At 52.7% G+C, this 24813-nt stretch overlaps 1 protein-coding gene across 1 annotated transcript in view; it reads right to left on the reverse strand.

The window, feature by feature from the left end:
• The window catches only part of LOC144737186 (MAM and LDL-receptor class A domain-containing protein 1-like), a 328015-nt gene that overhangs the window by 279576 nt on the left and 23626 nt on the right, over positions 1 to 24813 (reverse strand). The window contains exons 26-47 of the mRNA XM_078619907.1: positions 23405 to 23513; positions 23111 to 23220; positions 22712 to 22852; positions 22403 to 22552; positions 22190 to 22283; positions 20862 to 21012; positions 19958 to 20081; positions 18262 to 18372; positions 16670 to 16778; positions 16078 to 16187; positions 15751 to 15891; positions 14317 to 14466; positions 12663 to 12756; positions 11083 to 11233; positions 6407 to 6563; positions 5795 to 5884; positions 4166 to 4291; positions 3675 to 3815; positions 1901 to 2011; positions 1180 to 1312; positions 562 to 657; positions 1 to 36 (exon numbers count right to left, since the gene is read on the reverse strand). Coding sequence (XP_078476033.1) covers positions 1 to 36; positions 562 to 657; positions 1180 to 1312; positions 1901 to 2011; positions 3675 to 3815; positions 4166 to 4291; positions 5795 to 5884; positions 6407 to 6563; positions 11083 to 11233; positions 12663 to 12756; positions 14317 to 14466; positions 15751 to 15891; positions 16078 to 16187; positions 16670 to 16778; positions 18262 to 18372; positions 19958 to 20081; positions 20862 to 21012; positions 22190 to 22283; positions 22403 to 22552; positions 22712 to 22852; positions 23111 to 23220; positions 23405 to 23513 — 2635 coding nt within the window. The remainder of the gene's footprint in view (positions 37 to 561; positions 658 to 1179; positions 1313 to 1900; positions 2012 to 3674; positions 3816 to 4165; positions 4292 to 5794; positions 5885 to 6406; positions 6564 to 11082; positions 11234 to 12662; positions 12757 to 14316; positions 14467 to 15750; positions 15892 to 16077; positions 16188 to 16669; positions 16779 to 18261; positions 18373 to 19957; positions 20082 to 20861; positions 21013 to 22189; positions 22284 to 22402; positions 22553 to 22711; positions 22853 to 23110; positions 23221 to 23404; positions 23514 to 24813) is intronic.

A 24813-nucleotide genomic window follows, 5' to 3' on the forward strand; every position in this document is an offset into this window, starting at 1 on the left:
TTTGTCTGGACGACTTGGTTGGTTGGGCAGGAGACGCTGCGCATAGACACACGGAGGAGACACACGGACACACACGGACACACACGTGGACAGGGAGACACACAGGACACATTGACGCGTCAGAGCGATGATAAATGAACTGTGGTCACTTCTGTAGTTGCTACTCTCCACGTCTTCGATGCGGCGATCTGCTGTTGTTGTTGAACGTCTTCTGAACCTGCATACCTGGGCGTTATGACGTCAGAGTGAGCACCTGGGCGTTATGACGTCAGAGTGAGCACCTGCGTGTTATGAGGTCAGAGTGAGCACCTGGACGTTATGACGTCAGAGTGAGCACCTGGACGTTATGACCTCAGAGTGAGCACCTGGACGTTATGACGTCAGAGTGAGCACCTGGACGTTATGACGTCAGAGTGAGCACCTGGGAGTTGCGATGTTAGAGTGAGCACCTGGGAGTTATGACGTCAGAGTGAGCACCTGGATGTTATGACGTCAGAGTGAGCACCTGGAAGTTATGACGTCAGAGTGAGCACCTGGAAGTTATGACGTCAGAGTGAGTACCTGGGCGTCAGTTGGATGTTGGTGATGGAGTTGCCGCTGACGACGACGTACGGCCCGTACCCAGCAGCCCCTACCGAGCTGCTGCTGTTCGCTCCACTGTTGGACACAAAGACAAAGGTACCCACCCCCCCCGAGCGTCAAGTGCCGTCAGCGAGCGAGAGAGGGAGAGAGGGAGAGGGAGGGGGGGGTAGGGAGGGAGGAGGGATGGAGCGAGGGGGGTAGGGAGGGAGGGGGGGTAGGGCGGGAGGAGGGAACGGAGGGAGGGGGGGTAGGGAGGGAGGAGGGGATGGAGGGAGGAGGTAGGGAGGGAGGGGGGGGTAGGGAGGGAGGGAGGAGGGATGGAGGGAGGGGGTCGGGAGAGAGGAGAGGGAGGGAGGAGGTAGGGAGGGAGGGAGGGGGTAGAGAGGGAGGGGGTAGAGAGGGAGGGGGTAGGGAGGGAGGAAGGGAGGAGGTAGGGAGGGAGGGAGGGGGTAGGTAGGAAGGGAGGGGGTAGGGAGGGAGGGGGTAGAAGGGGTAGAGAGGTAGGGAGGGAGGGAGGGGGCAGGGATGGAGGGAGGGGGTCGGGAGAGAGGAGAGGGAGGGAGGGAGGGGGGCAGGGATGGAGGGAGGGTCTCTCACGGGTAGCCGGTGTAGAGGCAGACGAAGGCGTTGAACTGCGTGATCCAGGCGGCGCTGGAGCACACGCTGTGCCACTGGGAGTCCACCAGGAACTGGGCCACGCCGCTGGGGCCCACGCGGTTCTGCAGGCGAACTGCAGCCACAGACAACTCGGGTGACGACCATGATGACGATGACGAGTCAGATGACGATGATGATGAGGATGATGACAATGATGAGGATGATGACGAGTCAGATGACAATGATGACGATGATGAGGAAGATGACGATGATGAGGATGATGATGGCACTGACAATGATGAGGATGACGATGATGATGAGAATGATGACGAGGATGAGGATGATGATGGCACTGACAATGATGATGACAATGGCGATGTGGATGATGACAAGGATGAGGATGATGATGGCACTGACAATGATGATGACAATGGCGATGTGGATGATGACAATGATGAGGATGATGATGGCACTGACAATGATGATGACAATGACGATGTGGATGATGACAAGGATGAGGATGGCACTGACAATGATGATGACAATGGCGATGTGGATGATGACAAGGATGATGATGATGGCACTGACAATGATGATGGCACTGACGATGATGACGACGATGACGATGTGGATCATGACAAGGATGAGGATGATGATGGCACTGATAATGATGAGGATGACGACGACGATGACGATGTGGATCATGACTATGATCTGGTACCGCAGTTCTTCTCGTCCGAGCCATCGCTGCAGTCGACGTTGCGGTCACAGACGGCCTCCCTGGCCACGCACTCCAAGTCCTGGCACTGGAACTGGTCCGGAGCACAGGTCGCTGAGCACAAAGACAGAGATCCCCCGTGTAGCCTTAGCAGACCGGTGGGGTAAGTGCTGTTTGCGAGCATCGTAAGCAGTAGCACTTATGAAGGCTGGCACGGCTCACAGCGCGGCTGTGAGTCTGGCTGTGAATCCGACTGTGAGTCTGGCTGTGAATCCGACTGTGAATCCGGCTGTGAGTCCAACTGTGAGTCTGGCTGTAAATCCGGCTGTGAGTGACTGTGAGCCCGGCTGTGAATCCGACTGTGAATCCGACTGAGTGTGGCTGTGCGTCCAATTGTGAGTCTGGCTGACTGTGGCTGTGAGCCTGGCTGTGAGTCCAACTGTGAGTATGACTGTGAATCCGACTGTGAGCCCGGCTGTGAGCCCGGCTGCGAGTCCGGCTGTGAGTCCGGCTGTGAGTGACTGTGAGCCCGACTGTGAGTCCAGCTGTAAGTCTGGCTGTGAATCCGGCTGTGAGTCCAACTGTGAGTCCAGCTGTAAGTCTGGTTGTGAGTTCCACTGAGTCCGACTGTGAGTCTGGCTGTGAGTCTGGCTGTGAGTCTGGCTGTGAGTCTGGCTGTGAGTCTGGCTGTGAATGTGGCCGTGAGTCTGGCTGTGAATGTGGCTGTGAATCCGACTGTGACTCCGACTGTGAGCACGACTGTGAGCACGACAGTGAGTCTGGCTGTGAGTCTGGCTCTAAGCCCGGCTGTGAGTCTGGCTGTGAATGTGGCTGTGAGTCTGGCTGTGAATCCGACTGTGACTCCGGCTGTGAGTCTGGCTGCGAGTCTGGTTGTGAGTTCCACTGAGTCCGACTGTGAGTCTGCCTGTGAGCCCGACTGTGAGTCTGGCTGTGAATCCGACTGTGACTCCGGCTGTGAGTCTGGCTGCGAGTCCGACTGTGAGCACGACTGTGAGTCCAACTGTGAGTGTGGCTGTGAGTCCAACTGTGAATGTGACTGTGAGCCCGACTGTGAGTCCGACTGTGAGCATGACTGTGAGTGACTGTGAGCCCGGCTGTGAGTCTGGCTGTGAGTCTGGCTGTGAGTGACTGTGAGCCCGACTGTGAATCCGACTGTGAATCTGACTGTGATTCCGACTGTGAATCCGACTGTGAGCCTGGCTGTGAGTCTGGCTGTGAATCCGACTGTGAATCCGGCTGTGAGTCCAACTGTGAGTCCAGCTGTGAATCTGGTTGTGAGTTCCACTGAGTCCGACTGTGAGTCTGGCTGTGAGTCTGGCTGTGAATGTGACCGTGAATCTGGCTGTGAATCTGGCTGTGAGCATGACTGTGAGTCCAACTGTGAGTCTGGCTGTGATTGACTGTGAGCCCGGCTGTGAGTCTGGCTGTGAGTCCGGCTGTGAGCCCGGCTGTGAGTCTGGCTGTGAGTCCGGCTGTGAGCCTGGCTGTGAGTCTGGCTGTGAGTCCGGCTGTGAGCCTGGCTGTGAGTCCGGCTGTGAGTCCGGCTGTGAGCCTGGCTGTGAGTCTGGCTGTGAATCCGACTGTGAATCCGGCTGCAAGTCCAACTGTGAGTCCAGCTGTAAGTCTGGTTGTGAGTTCCACTGAGTCCGACTGTGAGTCTGGCTGGAAGCCCGGCTGTGAGTTTGGCTGTGAATCTGGCTGTGAGCACGACTGTGAGCACGACTGTGAGCCCGTCCATCCGCGAGTCCGCCCGTACGTGGCATGCCGAGCCGCACGCCGGTGCTGAAGTTGGCGTTGAAGCCGGCGCTGTTGATGGAGCTGTCGCTGGTGAACCTCACGGTCATGGCGCTCGCCGTGCTGAACACGTCCTCTCGCGGGCCCGAGCCCGTGTAGCGGCCTGTGCGCACGCACAGAGGCAAAGGTCCCCCGTATAGCCTCCACAGACCGCAGGGGCAAGTGGCACTCGCGAGCGAGCGGCGGGGGGCAGCTACCGGAGCCGCCGCACCATCACCACGCCACGGCGAGCGAGCCAGTGAGCGTGGTGCAGTGTGCGACGGGGCTCCGCTTGGCCACCCGCCGGTGCCCAGGATGCGCAACGGGAATTCCGGAATCGTTTCCCGAAACGTGCGCGCGTGCGTGCGTGTGTGTGTATGCGTGTGTGTGTGTGTGCACGTGTGTGTGCACGTGTGTGTGTATGCGTGTGTGTGTGCGTGTGTGTGCATGTGCACGTGTGTGTGTGTGCGTCACCGATGAGCGGGGCGTCGGAGCCGTATCCATCGCGCAGCTCCACGTAGTCGTAGTTGTTCTCAAGGCTGAAGACGCTGAAGTGCAGCAGCACGTTCTTGCCCTCGTCGGCCAACAGATACCACGTGCCTACAGAGCAGACGCGTGCGGAGGGAGAGGGAGGGTAGGTAACGGAGCGGTGAGACGCGCACGCAGGCACACGGGGAGAGGGAGACGTGGGGGAGAGAGAGAGACATGGGAATGACGTGGAGCTCTGCATGCAGTTATGAGCTACCCGTCGGAGGCTGTCCAACTGCGAGAAGGGCTGCGTGCAGAACGAGAGAGAGCGAGAGTGAGCTAGAGAGTGAGCGAGGAAGTGAGCGAGAGAGAGAGTGAGAGAGTGGGCGAAAGAGTGAGCGAGAGAGAGAGCGAGAGAGTGGGCGAGAGAGAGAGCGAGAGAGTGAGCGAGAGAGTGAGCGAGTGAGCGAGAGAGTGAGCGAAAGATTGAGCTAGAGAGTGAGTGACCGAGAGAGTGAGCGAGAGAGTGAGCGAGAGAGTGAGCTAGAGAGTCAGTGACCGAGAGAGTGAGCAAGAGAGTGAGCGAGAGCGTGAGCTAGAGAGTGAGTGAGCGAGAGAGTGAGCGAGAAAGTGAGTGAGAGAGTGAGCTAGAAAGTGAGTGAGCGAGAGAGTGAGCGAGAGAGTGAGTGACCGAGACAGCGAGCGAGAGAGTGAGCGAGAGAGTGAGCGAGAGGTGGGGGTTTACATAAAGCAAAGTAAAAAAAAGAGAGCGAGTGAGCGAGTGAGCGAGAGAGTGAGCGAGAGGTGGGGGTTTACATAAAGCAAAGTTATTTTTTTAAAAAATTACGAAATGATGAACGAAGCAAAGTGCCGACTTACACCGAGCATCTTCTTGTTTCCACTGATCGTAAAAAAAGAGAGACACGGGAGAGAGGGGGAGACATGGGGAGGGAGAAAGAGACACACACACATGCATGGGGGGAGAGAGAGTGACATGGGAGAGAGCGAGAGACGCACACATGTATGGGGAGAGAGACACAAGGAGAGAAAACGAGACATGGGGAGAGTGAGAGATTTGGGGAGAGCGTTCCAAGCAGAATTTACGTGGCCAGGTCAGAACTAGAGACCAGTTTAGGAGTCTCATTTGCTTCAGGGAGCTGGGGCATCAGTCACTTGCCAGTAGGGGGCGATTATTGCTCTGTCGTCTAGCCGAGGTCAGCCCGAGTGGCATCTCTCCCTGTACATCAGTCACCTGCCAGTAGGGGGCGATGATTGCTCTGTCATCTAGCCGAGGTCACTACGAGTGGCATCTCTCCCTGTACATCAGTCACCTGCCAGTAGGGGGCGATGGCTGCTCTGTGGTCTAGCCGAGGTCACCTCCAGTGGCATCTCTCCCTGTACATCAGTCTGATGCCAGTAGGTGGCGATGGTTTCTCTCTGGTCTCGCCTCGGTCACCCCCAGTGGCATCTCTCCCTGTACATCAGTCTGCGCTGCCAATAGGAGGCGACGGTTCCTCTGTGGTTTAGCCGAGGTCACCCCCAGTGACATCTCTCCCTGTACATCAGTCTGCTGCCAGTAGAGGGCGATGGTTCCTGTGGTCTAGCCTAGGTGACCCCCAGTGGCGCGGCACTCACAGTCGGCGTTGTCCATGTAGGCGAAGGGGAATCGCGGCGACGTGAAGGTGACGTTCGGCTCGCGCAGCTCGTGGGGGCCGTCGCAGTCCCCTGCGAGCCAAACGAAAATAAACAAAATGGCGCCGCGGTCAAGGCCCCCCCCCCGCCCGCGCCAGTAGGCAGACAAACCACGGCGGTCGCAGCACCGGTGGTGGTGGTGATGATAGTGGTGGTGGCGGTGATGGTGGTGGTGATGGCGGTGGTGGCGATGGGGATGGCGGTGGTGGCGGCAGTGGCAGCGATGGTGACAGCAGTGGTGGTGGTGGTCGGTGATGTTGGTGGCGGTGGTGGTGGCGATGGGGATGGCGGTGGTGGCGGCGATTGTGACAGCAGTGGTGGTCGGTGATGTTGGTGGCGGTGGCAGTGGGGCGATGGCAGTGGTGACAGTGATGACTGAGTTATTTGTTTCGACACTTAGAGTGACGCATAGACGACACAGGCCTCTCCATAAGTCCACATGGGCCTCTCCGCAAGGCCTCTACGCAAGTCCACAGGGCCTCTCCGTAAGTCCACACGCCGCAGCAGCGTGCCCGCCGAAAAGGCCCCCCCGCCCCGGCGGGATGAGAGACTCACGGGGGGGAGGAGGGGGAGTCGTCGTGGGCACCGGCGTCGTGATGATGAAGGGGGTGGGCTCGGGGTAGGGCAACTCCGGGCAGGCCCCGGGCTCCAGGGAGATGTCGTCGAGCGCGATCTCACTTTCGCTCGCCCTGCGACGCGCCTCGAACACCACCTGGGGGTAAGCCGAGAGGGCGGGGGGGGGGGGGGTACAGTGAATAACTCATTATTAAACAGTGCCCCCTGGTGGTGAGATGTTAACTACCTCGCCTGGTATGCAGGAGGTTGAGGATTTGATCCTGACCCTGACGCCTGCTGCTGTATATTTGGAATGCTAAGAAACCCACTAGTAACATCAGCAAAAACGAACGCTCTGAACTCGCGGACCTAAAAAAGAGAGATGATATAGTCATCCTCTCGGCAGACAAGGGCAATGCCACGGTCATAATGGATAAAGATTCATACAACAACAAAATCCTGGACCTTCTTAATGATGGGAGTTACTCCAAAATTAAAAACGATCCCACTAAAAACCTAACGACAAAAACCAAGAGTATCATCACGAGTTCGACTTCCCTAATCGAACCAAGCAAACGTCCCTCTCTAAAACCATCGGCGGCTAGACCTCCCAGACTCTATGGTCTTTCCAAAATCCATAAAGAAGGCACCCCGCTACGACCCATCGTGTCGACGATAAACTCTCCTACGTACAAACTAGCCCGTTTTCTATCAGATACTCTGCTCCCCTTCACAGGCAAGACCTCTTCGGCAGTACTCAACTCAACCCAATTAGTCTCTATGGTTAAGGACTGATGACATCCTCGTCAGCTTTGATGTAGTATCTTTGTTCACCAAAGTCCCAGTACCGGACACCCTAACAATAATTGAGGACTTAGTCCAACATGGATTGAATTCTGATGTACCTGCGCTGGTTAGGCATTGCCTCACCAACACTTATTTTACCTGGAATGGCACCTTCTACAAACAGAATGAGGGCACCCCTATGGGCTCCCCCTTGTCACCAGTTATAGCCAACATGTTCATGGAAAAGTTTGAATCAGACGCCATCCAGACATCCACCCTGCGTCCTTCCTTGTGGAAGAGGTATGTGGACGACACTTTCGTCATCTGGCCACATGGCCTCCCAGCATTGAACCACTTCTTGGACCACATCAATTCTAGACACCCATCCATCAGATTCACCATGGAAGTGGAGAAAGACGGTAAACTACCATTCTTGGATATTCTGTTTGAGAGGAGGCCTGACGGATCCTTGGGACATTCTGTCTACAGGAAAGCCACCCACACAGATTCCTACTTGAAACCGGATTCCCACCACCACCCATCTCAAAAGAATTCTCTCATCAAAACGCTATACCACAGAGCCCATGGCATTTCTGACCAACACCACCTGGCCGGTGAATTAAGACATGTACATCGGGCCCTCAGGATGAACGGATACTCTGACCGCACTATCCGCCAAGCTGTTTCTCCCACCATACAGAAACAGCCACATGAAACTCCGACCAAAACTATCACGTTGCCATACATAGCAGGCGTGACCAAAAAGATCTCCAAAATTCTAAACAAACATAAGATCCAAGTCCGATTCAGTACAGCGCATAAAATCCGTGATTTGATTCCATCTGTGAAGGATGTCGTTCCTGACTTACAGTATCCTGGAGTCTACAAATTGAGTTGCATTTGTGGTGATTGCTACATTGGAGAAACGAAACGTCATGTTTCTGATTGTGTCCGCGAGCACAAGTCAGATCTGAAACATGGCAGAACTGATTCTTCGGCCGTTGCCGATCATTGCTACAACTCGGTGGGCTCTCATGAAATTGTCTTTTCCGAGACCAAGGTTCTCTGCAAACCTCCTGGCTACCATCAAAGGTTTGTACACGAAGCCATACAAATATACAAACACAGACATAATTTCAACCGTGATGACGGTTACAAACTGAGTAATCATTGGAAAGATATGATTAACCATGCAAAAAAGATTTAACTACACTTATTTGTCCATCTTATTTGACACACAACTATTTCAGTTTTACCATGTTTAGTGGTTGTCTCCCTGTCACAGGTTGATTCACAAACCGTACCTCTCCATAACAAAGGCTCACCCTCTTAAGCCTCACCTTACCATATTAATAAAAAGTATGCGGCCCTTGCCCCACCACCTTCTCCAACCATTATATAAACGGAGTGGTAGCTCCTGCAATCTCTCATTTACTTGATACAGCTGTCGTGGCTGTGACGGTACCACCTGAAGATGGAAGCTTGTGTTGCCTCCGAAACGTCGTGATTTTTATTTTATTTTACTTTTTAATGTTTTTACCTACGTGACTTTACCGAAAAAACCTAAGAATATGAATCCTTGCAGTCACGAAAGCTTCAAATCTAGAATGTATATTTGAAGTTGGCGATTTTCTCTGTCTATTCGTCATCACGGTAGCTAGGAGATGTTAACTACCTCGCCTGGTATACAGGAGGTCGTGGGTTCGATCCTGACCCTGACGACCTGCTGTACATTTGGAGTTTGTGTCTCTCTCTCTCTCTCATCATCATCACGGTGGCTAGGAGATGTTAACTCCCTCACCTGGTATGAAGGAGGTCGTGGGTTCGATACTATCCCTGACGTTTGTTGTGTCTGTCTCTCTCTCTTCCAGTGGTCGTGTGGATTTTTCTCCGGGTCCTCCGGTTATTTTGCTCCACATTTAGAAATGAACGTCACTCGTAAATATCCACGCAATAATGAGCCAGGGTCGCTTTTGAAAAAACAGCTACACAGGCTCAGTGAGGTCTTGCCTGGTAAAATAAAACTGTGGGAAGGGGGGAAAAAAAAGAACACGAGACGAACCAAAATGATTTACCCACTCAGGAAAGCGCCGGAATCGTCACACGGTGTTTCCAATTTGCCAAATTCGAAGAATGACATCGCGAGTTACTCATTTGGGATCGCGCTCACACACAGCAGCATCAAACCTCGCCAACATCAACCGATGGCAGCGGACTTAGACGCCCGCTGGCAGGCCAGGTGCCGCACAAGGACAACTGCCACTGGGGTTGCCCCTAGGCTAGACCACGTACCAATCATCGCCCCCCCCCCCCCGCCTCCTACAAATGGCAGACTCATGCCCCTTAGAAGGAAAGGCGCCGAGTCCAAGTCATGCCACACTGTGACAGAGAGACAGCTGCCACTGGAGGTGCCCCTAAGCTAGACCACAGAGCAACCATCGCCCCCTACTGGCAGCAGACTGATGTACAGGTTGAGTTGATACTGGAGTGACCTCGGCTAGACCACAGAGCAATCAACGCCTCCTACTGGCAGCAGACTGATGTACAGGTTGGGCTGATACTGGAGTGACCTCGGCTAGACCACAGAGCAATCAACGCCTCCTACTGGCAGCAGACTGTTGTACAGGTTGAGTTGATACTGGAATGACCTCGGCTAGACCACAGAGCAATCAACGCCTCCTACTGGCAGCAGACTGATGTACAGGTTGGGCTGATACTGGAGTGACCTCGGCTAGACCACAGAGCAATCAACGCCTCCTACTGGCAGCAGACCGATGTACAGGTTGAGCTGATACTGGAGTGACCTCGGCTCGACCACAGAGCAATCAACGCCTCCTACTGGCAGCAGACTGATGTACAGGTTGGGCTGATACTGGAGTGACCTCGGCTAGACCACAGAGCAATCAACGCCTACTACTGGCAGCAGACCGATGTACAGGTTGGGCTGATACTGGAGTGACCTCGGCTAGACCACAGAGCAATCAACGCCTCCTACTGGCAGCAGACTGATGTACAGGTTGGGCTGATACTGGAGTGACCTCGGCTAGACCACAGAGCAATCAACGCCTCCTACTGGCAGCAGACCGATGTACAGGTTGAGCTGATACTGGAGTGACCTCGGCTAGACCACAGAGCAATCAATGCCCCCTAATGGCAGCAGTCTTGACACCCGCCGCTTGCAGGCCAGGTGCTGAGTCCACCATGTGCCGCGGCAGGGACCGCTGGCACCGGAGGGGGGGGGGGGTTGCCCCATCGAACGTGCAGAGAAGCGACGTCGTAGTGCTCCGGGACAGCCGTGACGCACAAGGCGAGGGCGGCATTGCCCAAGGACAAACTCGAGACATCACGATTACACGCAGCGAGGGGGGCACCTGGCATCAGCGGGGCAGCTGTGTATGGTCACAGCAGAGCTCTCGGCCACGCGATCATCGACGGCCCTTCCACGCGGACCGCAGGCGGCAAAAGCAGGCGCCAGGCCTGGTCAGGCCCAGGCCTAGTGCCTGCTTTTGAGGTATCGGGCAGCTGATCCACGCTCGACGCGGATGATCGATGAGGGCTGGCCTTGTCTCGCTAAGCCCGCTAGGCCCGCTAGGCCCCGGGCCGAAGCCTGCGACCCAATTCATTGCTAATAAACGAAGAAGGAAGGAGCGGCGGTCGGACCTGGAAGCTCTGCGATTGGTTGAAGGAGAGCTGCCCGTAGTGCCTGGGTCACCGTGCGGCGTGGAGGAGGGGGGGGGGCCCTCATCCATCCAATAGCGGATCGACAGGAGTCCTCATGACTATTTCGGCATATGACCAATGGGTTTGCAGCCTGCACCCACGTGACAGTCCGACCACGGCCCATGGGATTTGCGTTGGCTGCCGAGGGTGACAATCCAACATGCACTGACCTGGAAGTTATCTGCTTCCATGAAAGAGAGCTGCCCATAGTGCCACTGGTTGCCGTAGTTGCCCTCCTTGGACCACAGGGGAACGTCGGCCGCTCCCTCCTTCCGCAGAGACAGGGAGAGGCGATAGACGTTCCGCCCGTACATGTGGTACCTGCAGACAGGAAACACACAGGGGGACACGAGAGACACAGGTATGAAGATACGGGACACACAGGGAGATGCACAGGGACACACACACAGAGGGACACACGCAGAGGGACACACACACAGAGACACAGGGACATAGGGATATGGGAATGACTAATGTCAACCTCGCGTACGCCCATTTGCTTCAACGTTGGGTTATGTTTGGCCAACTGATGACGTTACGTTTGGCCAACTAAACATTGCTCTTTGCCTCATTGCCCTGCGGTATTTTGAATGCATCCATCAATAACTCTTCACGCGGCCTCAGAATTAAAATAAGAAATTACAATGGGAGACGTTTTGGGCGATGGCCCTTCTTAATGGCACATTCATGCGTCGCCTATTATGTCAGTCGGCAAGTTACTCGGTGACTTGGCAAAGAATGAACGAGTAGAATGTAATTATCCACGACTTTAATATTGATAACATCAATGAAAGTAAATTGCCTTAATAACAAATTGTATTACATGTGAACAAAGAAAATACACTTACCTCAGCCACAGTCCGGTTGAAGGACATGGAGTGACGATGTCATGGTGGCCATATTGCATGGGCGTCGTCATGGCGCCCATGCAATATGGAGGCTGTAATGTTGGCCATGTTGCATGAGCAACTTCACGGTGGCCATGTTGCATGGGGAACGTCATGGGAACCACATTGCATGGAGCTGTCTTCCTAGCAGCCGATTGGCCAGTGCGGTGAGAGTGATGATGCAATCCCTAGCAACCACTGCCTTGCCCCGAAAATTGCGATCTCACCTCGGATGAATAATTTTCACAACAAAAATCACGGTTTATCCCACGGAATGTTGAGGTCTACTGCATTGCCTATACTTGGGGCCTCCTGTTTTCCAGCCAATTCCGCGCAACTCTACGGAGTCCGTAAGGGCACACGAGCAAAGTCCGTGCCCCTCGACACATTTGTGTCTCCCTGCAGCTTCCAGTTGTGATGACAACTTCCTGTTCATGGGGGCGTCTGGGAGCTTCAACCCCGTGAGAAGCTACGACAACAACGCCAACTGGATTGTTCAGTGGGTGCCTGGGCGAGTGGGTGTGTGTGTGGGTTGGTGAGTGCACGAATCGAATTAGTGGGTGAGTGCATGAGTGAGAGGTTGAGTGAGTGGTCAAGTTACTACGAGTGGCGCGTCGGAGCTGTGTCCATCATCATCAAATGCGCTTTGACTTTCAAGAAACCTCTAAAGCCCTCTGTCTGTCTGGGTCAGGCTTTCGAGCAGCCCTGAGCTTGGCTCCCGCACCTCTGAGTTGTTGACTTGTCTGCAAAATCTGGCGCGTCATAAATGTCATCATTATTATTATAGCTACCCACACCCTCTACACGGCCCCGCCTGTACAGCGATTGCTAAGGGGGCTGCTCGTGAAGTGTGTCATATTCACCAGAACTTGAGGCACGTGGAGATGGGTTCGGGGTCCAAGGTAAACGTGCGGATGCTTGTGGCGGTGCCACTGTTCTGGTTCCGGATGTAGAACCCTGCGGAGGGGGGGGGGGGGGAATCAGGAAGAACAATCATGCAAATGCATGGTTTTGTAACAAGACTGTGCATATGTGTGGCACGGGCTGTTGAGTAGGGGAACGGCAGTGTAGCGGTTTGATTCCTGCTCACGGCCAACACCAGTGAACATTATTTGAACAGGTCATGGGCCTCCCCCTTAGGTCGACTCAGCCTTAACTTAGTACCTGGTGCGGTGTGAAGTAAACATCACCACTGGGGGGACAACGGCGGCCGGGCGTGGTGCTGGCCACCCACCCCCGGCTGCTTCCAACAGTAATCCGTCTGTTGTCTTTGTACGATTGTGATGGGACTTTGTAGGATGAACGTTGAGATTTGTAAGGGGCACGGGGTGGCCAATAAGGTCTGAATTGGTCTGTAATAAGGTAGGGCACTGATAAGGCATTGACAGGTATGTGGTAGTGTAGTGTATAGTGTAGTGTATAGGATGAACGTTGAGAATTATAAGGGCACGGGGTGACCAATAAGATCTGAATTGTTGAGATTTATAAGGGCACGGGCTGATTAGGCCACTGATAAGGGGTTCACAGGTATGATAACACTATGAAACATGTCGCTTTAATGTGGTTGTTGCGGAAAGATGTATGGTACTGTATCCGATCACAGTCGTTAGGTAATTCTAAAGCGGCGAGTTCACCAAGGTGGTCATCGTGTTGCGGCATCGTTAAGAGAGTTAACGCCGTGAAGGCCGTTAACATTGGTTGAAAACTTGGTTGAAAACTTCAAATAATAACGGTGGATCTTTACGGTGCATCGTGCCTAAATAGGGGACTCCAAAAATGGACGTCAACGGTATTTTGGCGGGAAATAACCCGTGTAGGTGTTAACTCCGGCCACCAGGGGCGATGGTGAAGCCAGTGTCAGGGCGGGAGTGATGGCGGCCTGGCGTCTGTTTATTTCATTGTTACCCAGCGTGAATGCTCCACTAAGCTGCGGTGTAGCTGTCTATCGGAAGCGACCCTGGCCGTCGCAAATAATAGATCACCATCGTCGTCGTCGTCGTCGTCATCATCACGCGGACATTTATCGCGGACAAAGAATCTAGACGCGTTGGTGACGTCGATTCTAAACGTGGAGGGGAAAAAAACGGAAGACCCGGAGAACGATCCACGCGGCCACGGGGGAGAACACGCCAACTCCAAATATACAGCAGCAGGCGTCTGAGGGGCAGGATCGAACCCAGGACCTCCTGTATACTAGGCGAGGTAGTTAACATCTCCTAGCCACCGTGGCCCACGTGTTACAGCATGTGCTGTAACACGTGGGCTCACAGCTGAGCGTGACGTACTCCTACAGTACAGATAAATGTGGAGTCACCGAACTGGACGTAAAATGCTCTCCAGTTAGGAAGTGCTACCATACGCATCGTGTTGTACCCAAGGCATCCTGCATACCCATGGTTTTGTAACAAGACTGACAAGACGAGCTTGGCTTGACAGCGCTGCTCCCCGATCTCTACTCTTCGGCATCCCATCGTGCGGGAAAACACAAGCCTCTGCGTTGCGTGTGTGCGTACGCACCTGACGAATTCCCAAAGGTGTGGTCCACGTCTGGGCCGGTGCTGGCTGGAGAGCTGGGCCCGCTCAACCACTCCCAGTCAGCGCTGTCGTAAGGGTCCTGGTCCCAGTAGCACCAGCCCGACTCGAAGGAGCAGTCCACCAACTCCTTGTCTGCACGCAGACAAAGAGTGGGTGAGTGAGCGGATGAGGGTGGGTTGGGTGGTTGTGTGTGTTGGGTGGGCGAGTGAGCTAGTGGGTGAGTGGGTGGGCGAGTGAACTATTGGGTGAGTGGGTGGTTGAGGACTCGTTCGTCCGGAAAAGTCTAGCGCGGTGAAGGGAGTGAGCGGGTGAGTGAGTGAGTGGGTGAGTAAGCGGGCGAGTGAGTAAACTAGCATGTGAGTGAGCGAGTGGGTGAGTGAGTGGTTGAGTGAGCGGGTGAGTAAACTGGCGGGTGAGTGAGCGAGTGGGTGAGTGAGTGAATGGGTGGGTGAGTGAGTGAGTGAGCGGGTGAGTGAGTGAGTGAGTGAGTGAGTGAGTGAGTGAGCGGGTGAGTGAGTGAGTGGGTGAGTGAGTGGGCGAGTGGGTGGTTGAGGACTCGTTCGTCCGGAAAAGTCTAGCACGGTAAAGGGAGTGAGTGGGTGAGTGAGTGAGTGGGTGAGTAAGCGGGCGAGTGAGTAAACTAGCAGGTGAGTGAGCGAGTGGGTGAGTGAGTGAATGGGTGGGTGAGTGAGTGAGTGGGTGAGTGAGTGAATGGGTGAGTGGGTGAGTGAGTGAGTGGGTGAGTGAGGACTCGTTCGTCCGGAAAAGTCTAGCGCGGTAAAGGGAGTGAGTGGGTGAGTGAGTGAGTGGGTGAGTAAGCGGGCGAGTGAGTAAACTAGCAGGTGAGTGAGCGAGTGGGTGAGTGAGTGAATGGGTGGGTGAGTGAGTGGGTGAGTGAGTGAATGGGTGAGTGGGTGAGTGAGTGAGTGAGTGGGTGAGTGAGTGGGCGAGTGGGTGGTTGAGGACTCGTTCGTCCGGAAAAGTCTAGCGCGGTAAAGGGAGTGAGTGGGTGAGTGAGTGAGTGGGTGAGTAAGCGGGCGAGTGAGTAAACTAACAGGTGAGTGAGCGAGTGGGTGAGTGAGTGAGTGAGTGGGTGAGTGAGTGGGCGAGTGGGTGGTTGAGGACTCGTTCGTCCGGAAAAGTCTAGCGCGGTAAAGGGAGTGAGTGGGTGAGTGAGTGAGTGGGTGAGTAAGCGGGCGAGTGAGTAAACTAGCAGGTGAGTGAGCGAGTGGGTGAGTGAGTGGGTGAGTGAGTGGGTGAGTGAGCAGGTGAGTAAACTGGCGGGTGAGTGAGCGAGTGGGTGAGTGAGTGGGTGAGTGAGTGGGTGAGTGGGTGGGTGAGTGGGTGAACAAGCGAACGAGTGAGTAAACTGGCGGGTGAGTGAGCGAGTGGGTGAGTGAGTGGGTGGTGAAGTACTCGTGAGTTGGGAGAAGTCGAATGCGGTGAAGGAGACGCTGAAGCCTCCTTGCACTTGGCTGCTGTCGGAGGTGAACTCCACGGTGAGCTCGTTAGCGAAGGCCCGCACATCGCCAGGGTTGTTCCTTCCCGTCAACGAAGCTGTCACACGGAGAGAGAGAGAGAGAGGCAGAGAGGTAGACCAGCTCAAGTTTTTTTCCAAACCCCTGTTTCAGATCCCAGAAAAGCTCCCCTCTAGAACGAAACGTCGGACGTCGCAGCGATCGTTCGTTTGTTCGACGGACAGACGGACGGTTGTCAGATGCACGGACGGCAGAGCGCGCTCACCCAGCCTCTCCTTGGCGGCGCCGATTCCCTTGTAGATGTTGACAAAGTCGTACCGGTCTTCGAGCTCAAACGCCGAGAAGGTGAACTGGACTGCGTAGCCCTCCGGGGCGCTGTTGGAATAACATCACGACGGTCAGGACTGTCGCCCGGCACAAAGCGGCTTCCATTCACCCACTCGCTCACTCGCCCACACATTCGCTCACCCACCCACCCACCCACCCACTCACTCACTCTCCTACTCACTCACTCACCCAACCATTAACTCACCCATCCACCCACTCGCTCACTCGTTCACACACTCGCTGACCCACCCACTCACTCGCTCACCCACCCACTAACTCACCCATTCACCCACTCGCTCACTCGCCCACACACTCGCTCACCCACCCACTCACTCACTCACCCAACCATTAACTCACCCATTCACCCACTCGCTCACTCGCCCACACACTCGCTCACCCACCCACTCACTCACTCGCTCACCCACCCACTAACTCATTCGCCCACTCACTCCCTCACCCACCCACTCACTCACTCTCCTACTCGCTCACGAGCTCAACCACCCCGCATGCCAAAAAACCCTCCTACCCACCGGATGAGCCAGCGGCAGTTGGCGTTGTCCTCGTAGTTTCCGGGGAAGTTCATGGAGTTGAAGCTCCCGGACGTCCCCGTGAACTGGAAGTTGTCGTCGCAACCCGACGCTGCAGAGAGAGACACACACGTGTCGTTGGTCACGGACGTTCCTCATGTGCCCTTACGGACCCCGTAGAGCTGAAAAACCAGGAGGCCCCAGGTATAGGCAATGCTCGTAACATCCAGCTAGGCTGCAATTGTAGTAGGCTCCGAAATACCGTGGGATAAGCCGTGATTTTTTTAGGTTAATTATGTGAATCCGAGCAAGATCATGAATCTGGCAGACATGGCGCAATCCTTCATTTACACAGCCCTCTCTCTCCTCGTCTGCCCTGGACAGACGTCCGGTCAACATGGGCTAATAGGCCAAAAAAAAAAACGTGGAGAGGGGGCAGCTTTGTAGAGCTCCCTCCGTCGAGTGAGGGCTTTGCACCGGCAGGGCATTGCAGGGTGCCGCAGTGGCGAGGAGATGTCATCTTCCTGGCCTGGCATGCAGGAGACCGTGGGTTCGATCCCGGACCCTGATGAAGCCTGTGGTATGTTTGCAGTCTGTTCGTTCTCTCTCTCTCTCTCCGTGGTGGTCGTGTGGACCGTTCTATGGATTCCTACGTGCACTTAAGATGATTTGGCTGGTTCTATAAATTGTTCCCACACGTGAAGGAGTCACTTCGATGAGCTATCATCGCGTGTGTGACCAAGTTGCCTCTGACAAAGAGCTAATAGCTCGGTGGGCTTTGGTAAGATAAAATAATCACGACATTTCGATCGCAACACAAGCATTCCTTCAAAGGTGGGAACACCACAGCAAAATAAAAAATGCTGTGGTGTTCCCACCTGATGAGGTTTCCTTGTGTTGCGATCGAAACGTCGTGATTTGTTTTATTTTATGTTATATTACACTGATCAACAAAAAAAAAAATTTCTGGCCTGGACTTTTGCAGCTGTTCTAGACTAATTTCAGGGTGCCGATTCCAAATCTGATCTCAGATTTGCTCTATCACATCTCATTTTATGCAATCGGCATACCCCATTTTCATTGATTTTACCCAAAATTAACTCTTGTCACTTATGATTGCAAGTTGTTGCGAGTCAGTGACTGATTTAGTGTTAAAATATGGTGCTGTATTTTTAGGATAGTGTGTTCATAATATCATTTAATGTAGATATCCACATTTATTTAATATTTTTCTTCTGCAGTTTTTATTGAAAATGCAATTTTTGATATCTCAAAAACCTGATGTGATAGACAAAAATTGATGCCAGATTTGGAATCAGCTCCCCAAACTTACATTAAACCCGTTGGAATACCTTATGCCAGAAAAGGTGTGTTGACCAGTGTTATTTTATTTCTTCCTATGTTACTTTACCGAAAGAACCAAAGAGTATTGATTCCTGCAGTCACAAAAGCTTCTAATCAAGAGTGTAAAATTTAGTTTCTACCCGTACCATATGCGCGGTTTTGTGCAGTCTACCCAGTGCTGTCGGAGGTTCAATATTAGGGGTGAAATTCAAACGGAATGGAGGGGTGTGTCCCCCTTCCTCACGACTTACTGCAGGAAATTTCGTCGGAGGCGTCGTTGCAGTCGTTGACGCCGTCGCAGCGAGCGGACAGGGGGATGCACGAGATGTCCGCGCACACGAACTGGCCCGCGGGACACGGGGCTACGCACACACACACAGAGAGAAAAACACGCACACAGTTTTTAGTGGTTTTGGGGTTTTTTTCTTCAGTTTTTTGTGGTTTTGGGGGTTTATTCGGTTTTTAGTGGTTTTGGGGTATTTTTCCGTTTTTAGTGGTTTTGGGGGTTTTTTCAGTTTTTAGTGGTTTGAGGTATTTTTCGGTTTTTAGTGGTTTTGGGGTTTTTTTTTAGTTTTTAGTGGTTTTGTGGTTTTTTTTCAGTTTTTAGTGGTTTTGGGGCAGTTTTTCAGTTTATAGTGGTTTTGGGGTTTTTTTCAGTTTTTAGTGGTTTTTGCACAAACGCACACACAATCACATAGAAATTTAGCATCACACAGCGGCCAGGCTGATGCTGGCACGAGTATTTTCACGGAGCATACATTGCAGAGTTTGCCTTTCGTGGGACCCTGGGTAATTTGTTTATTAATTAAGTAGATCGGCCTCAAGTAGGCCTGTCATCCACAACAGGGTAAAGGGAGACTGCATAATCGGTTGACTACTAAAGTACATAAGCCTTACGTAGGCCAATGATCTCTACAATAGGATAGAGTGACCCTGTGTAATCCATTGATGTCTATAATTAAGAAGCCTGAAGTACCATTGGAACCTCATTTGCATGGCAAATGAGGTTCCAATGGTGTAATTGTCTTTGAGTTGTGCGCCTTTTGGCGTCATCTGGTCCAACCCATGTGAGACTAGGCTCTAAGGAAAGCTGTCTCGGGTGTGGACCAATCAATTTCAAGGACAGTGCATATATTATCAGAGTTATGTTTTTTGTTTGCATTATGGCTGCAGGCATTGTGGTCTATGCAAACATGACTCCTTGTAAAAAAGGTGTCAGTTTTGTTGCCAGATAAAAGGGTAAAAAACCGATTATCAAGCCTGAAGTAGGCCAATGGTATATACAACAGGATAGAGGGACCCTGAGTCATCCGTTGATGTCTAGAATAGATCAGCCTAGAGTAGACCAATGGCTTCTACGTGATCCTACGCTGAGGCAGCCGCACAACCGCTTATTCCTACTCGAGCTACGTAGTAATAATTCAATTCGTATCCGTGTTCCAGAAAATATGTTCTCTAATATATCAATCGCATCATATCCAATTCATATTATGAAAGCATGTGTTATAGGAGAATAGACTGTACTTTTGAAATCTATACTCTTAGGTTTTTTTTGGTAAAGTCACGTAGGTAAAAATAAATAAAAATAATATAAATAATAATAGAAATACAATTAAAAATCGCGACGTTTCGGAGGCAACACAAGTCTCCGTCATCAGGTGGGACCGTCACAGCTAGATTTACTGTATCAAGTGAGGCCATGATTTATAATTGTATTTCTATTTATAATTTTATTTCTATTATTTTTATTTTATTTTTTATTTTTACCTACGTGACTTTACCGAAAAAACCTAAGAATATGGATTACAACGTAGTGGCCTCACTCAAAACCGCCGTTACAGATCACGGTACAGGGCCACGACAAACCCCATCTGTGTTAACCTTCAAATACGAGGCGATTCATCCAGCCACAAGCCACGGAACAGTGCGGGGGGGGGGACCACTCACGGGTGGTGGGTATTATAGGGGTGGGCAGAGGATAGGGCAACTCCGGGCAGGCCCCAGGCTCCAGCGAGATGTCGTCCAGCGCTATCTCGCTGCTGCCGGACCTCCGCCGGGCCTCAAACACAACCTGCAATGGAGAAAGAAAAAACGTCAACCGATGCAGAAATACCTCGTTGTGACCAGGGGCGGCCCTAGACTAGCTTGCCAGCGACTGGCACTATAGGGCAAAGCCACGTAATAGGTGCCCCCCCCCCCAAACCCCAAGGGCAGATCTAGGCTGAGGGTTTTTTGGGTGAACTGTGAAAAATGGTGCCCCTATTTTCAGTTTTTTTACCGTATGTTTTTAAACAGAGGCATCATTATTAGATTTTTCCTTCCATCCGTCTGTCCGAACGATACAGTCTCAGAAATGTTGAGAAATGTATTATTATTCATATTCCCTCTGTACACGCACGGGAATTGAAATAATGACATCGTCGTTATTTCATTTGTATTTTTTACCTGGAATATGGCGCCCCGCCCCCCACTTCATTTGGCACCCTAGGCGACTGCCCTAGTTCGCCTTTATGGATGGGTCACCCCTGGTTGTAACGCGGTAGGTGCGTTGTTGAAAAGTGCTTAGCTCAATGGCCAGCCGAGTCTATGAGTCTCTATGTAACTTTATACATCCTTATGTAACTCTAGATAGCTCTATGTAACACGAGATAGATATGTGTTACTCTATTAGACTTTATGTAACAATGGATATTCCTGTAACTCTATAGATATCTGTGTAACTGTACGGATCTCTACATAATTCTACATAACTGCAATGTCCTGTAGCTGCCGGCACTGCCTCGGCTGTGGTCGTCCTGGTAACAGGGGCCTTAGCAGCTGGAATCATAAAGCCTGAGTTTAATGATCGGACCTGGAAGTTCTGTGATTGGCTGAAGTTGAGCTGCCCGTAGTGCCACTGGTTTCCGTAGTTCCCCTCCATGACCCACAGGGGAACATCGGCCACTCCCTCCGTCCGCAGGGACACGGAGAGGCGATAGACGTCCACCCCATTCATGTGGAACCTGCGCATAAAGACACACAGGAGGGATGCACAGAGGGATAGAGACGCAGGGATGGACATACACGCAGACACACGGGGGGCGGTAATGGGAGAGAGGTCACGTGAAAGATGCGGGTTGCAATGACAGCAGCAGCGAAGGAGCGGGAAGCCGCCTGCCTCGTGGCTGTACGAGATGCGAGAGTGAAGCTATCGGTAACAACACAAACCAACGCTGAAGCTGCCCGTAAACCACATGACTCGTGATAATGGGTTTTTCCCCTTTTTTCTGGCAACAAAACAGGTGTTAAGATGATAATTGGTTTTTTACCCTTCTATCTGGCAACATAACTGACACCTTTTTTTTTTCCAAGGAGTCATGTTTGCATAGACCACAATACCTGCAGCCATAATGCAAACAAAAAACATAACTCTGATAATGTATGTGCACTGTCCTTGAAGTTGATTGGTCCACACCCGAGACAGCTTTCCTTAGAGCCTAGTCTCACATGGGTTGGACCAGATGACGCCAAAAGGCGCACAACTCAAAGACAATGCACCATCAGAGTATGAGAGCTCGGGGTAAGCATTTACACCATTGGAACCTCATCATATTTTTTACTGGCAAATGAGGTTCCAAAGGTGTTAAGATGTTAAAACACCAAACTGAAACCTTTTACAAGTGACTCCTGTGTGGCCAGCCCCGCTCTGAACCCCTCCCATCTACACGACGTCGCCGCCCACTGTGAAAACACACTCTACTCTTCCTCCTCCTCCTCCTCCATACAGCTCCCTTCTGCTCCTTCATCGTCTCCTTCTCCTCGTCCCTCCACTCTCTTCATGTTCATCGCCCTCTCGTCATCCATGACATCTTGAGCCCCTCCCCGGTCATCAGTTCTCCTGCCCCGCTCCTTCTTCTTCTCTCTTCCCGCTGCTGCTCACCTTGAGCCCTGTGCCCTCCTCCTTCTCTCTGTCCATCTTGGGGGGCTTCCACCCCAGACTCCCTTCCCTTTCTCGCTCATCTCACGCCACCCGCACCCCCCTCCCCCCCTCGCCTGCTCGCCCTCTTGCGCGACCGACTGCACTCGCGGTACCACGGCCACGGCGTTTAAGAACAATAACAATAATCGACATCGCCCGGTTCACAATCGGCACAGCGTTATTCAGTCACACAGATGTCCATGACGTGCGGTCGTATTCACCAGAACTTGAGGCACGTGGGGCTGGGTTCGGGATCCAAGGTGAACGTGCGGATGCTCGTGGCGACGCCGCTGTTTTGATTCCGGATGTAGAACCCTGCAGAGTGGGGGAACACCAGGAAGAACAATCATGCAAACGCACGGATTCCATAATGCTGTCCGACATGCGCTTGTCTTTTTAGCGCTGGTTATTTTATCTCTCTCCCAGGTGCGCACCTGACGAATTCCCAAGAGTGTGGTCCACATCCGGGCCGGTGGTGGCTGGAGAACTGGGACCGCTCAGCCGCTGCCAGTCGGCGCTGTCGTAGGGGTCCTGGTCCCAGTAGCACCAGCCCGACTCAAAGGTGCAGTCCACCAGCTCCTTGTCTGCACGCAGACAAAGAGTGGGTGGGGTGGGAACTCGTGAGTCGATCGCAGTGAAGGGTGTAAGTAAGTGTACACAGACAAAGAGTGGGTGAGCCGGTGAGTCGGTGGGCGAGCGGGTGAGTGAGTGTGAGTGGGCCACTCCGCTCTCGCTGGCCGTACTTGTGAGTCCCGAGAAGTCGAATGCGCTGAAGGAGACGCTGAAGCCGCCATACGTTAGGCGGCCGTTGGAGGTGAACTCCACGGTGAGCTCGTGGGCGAAGGCCCGCACGTCGCCGGGGTTGCTGACTCCGGTCAACGAAGCTGTCGCACGAAGAGAACGAGGGAGAGAGAGACAGACATGGGGAGAAAGGGACATACAGAGAGATGGAGAGACGCACACGACAAAGACACGGAGAGAGACATGGAGAAGGGGAGGTAAAATCTACGCTTGACTTTAGTTCATTGAAAACACGGCGGTGACCGAGTGGCGTGCATTGGCGGCTCCTGAAAAGATGTTGCTGAAGCGAAGCGATCGTCTGTGGACGACTGTCGGAACCGTAGATGGCACAATGCGCTCACCTAGCCTTTCTTTGGCGGCGCCAATCCCCTTGTAGATGTTGAAAAAGTCGTTCTGGTTTTCGAGCGCAAATGCCGAGAAGGTGAACTGGACGGCGTAGCCCTCCGGGGCGCTGTTGGAAATAATGGCACGGCGGTCAGGACTGTCGCTCGGCACTAGCCGGCTTCAGAGGAAACGCGCGGGGGGAGGGCGAGTGGGTCGCATGTCGATGAGGGGATGAAAGGAACGGCCCCGGGCCAGCACCCACCAGCCCATCCACTCACTCATCCACTCACCCACCCAACCCAACCACCCACCGGATGAGCCAGCGGCAGTTGGCGTTGTCGTCATAGTTTCCGGGGAAGTTCATGGAGTTGAAGCTTCCGGACGTCCCCGTGAACAGGAAGTTGTCATCACAGCCGGAAGCTGCAAAGAGACACACGTGTTGTTGGTCACGGACGTTCCTCCTGTGCCCTTATGACCCCGTGGAGCCGCGCGGAGATGGTTGGGAACCAAGAGGCCCCAGGTATAGGCAATGTGCGTAACATCAAGGTAGGCTGCGATTGTAGTAGGCTCCGAAATACCGTGGGATAAGCGGTGAGTTGTTGTTGTTAAATATGCGAATCCGAGTAAGATCATGAATCTGGAGGCAAGACAGTGGTTGCTAGGGATTTCGTCATCACTCCCACTGCACTGGCCAATCAGCTGCAAGGAAGACAGCCCCATGCTACGTGGCCGCCATACCGTCCCCCATACAACATGGGCGCCATGACGACCCCCATGACGTCATCACTCCATGCGTTTCAACCGGTCTGTGGCTGAGGTAAACATATTTACTTTATTCATTTGTATTAAATATGTTATTAAGGCAATTATTGATGTTATAAATATTAAAGTTGCAAGTAATCATTGTTCCGCTCATTAATTATCGGTTTACTGTTTGCTATACTCTTTGGTTCTTTCGGTAAAGTCACGTAGATAGAAAATTAATAGATCACGACGTTTCGATCGCAACACAAGCAACTGTCATCAGGTGAAACAGACACAGCAGGAGAACCGCTGACAATTGACGCAAAGAGCGGTCTCCCAACCCACCGCGAGTTTTCCTTCCGAACTTCAGCGAGCTTCAGTGTTTCCCAACTCCCTTGGGTGCTACGGTAACGGGTGCCATGGTAACGGCTGCCATGGTAACGGGTGCCACACGGTTCAAGTTCAGTTTAATTTATTAGGTATAGCCCTGTGAGCCATTCGGCTCTTGAACGGGTGCAACCGCAACAAACAAAAAACAAAAACATGAACAAGAAAACATCTTAAAGTGAATATGTGACTAAGTGCAAACAGAAAATCTAAGAAAAGACAGCAAAATATTGCAGAAAAAACACCGTACACCAACACTGTGTGCAAAAATCCCAGTGGAATGCAAGTCAGACAACAACAACAACAACCACAAGACAACTTAGATTAAGGCCATCAGTCTTACTCCGTACTACAACAAACAAACATGGCCAAACCAGTAAACTTTTCGAAATCACCAAAACAAAGCAATGAATCAGTGATCATAGACACTGTGACAGAATTTTCACAATAAACGACAAACAACATGTACTACCAAAACCCTGCAGCCCATAGCTGGCTGCATGAGTTACTCCACAACAGCAGGGTGCCACACGGTAACGGGAGCCACACGGTAACGGGTGCCATGGTAACGGGTGCCATGGTAACGGAT

The sequence above is a fragment of the Lampetra planeri genome, chromosome 65, assembly GCF_965212315.1.
Source record: "Lampetra planeri chromosome 65, kcLamPlan1.2.h2, whole genome shotgun sequence".
Lineage (NCBI taxonomy): Eukaryota > Metazoa > Chordata > Hyperoartia > Petromyzontiformes > Petromyzontidae > Lampetra > Lampetra planeri.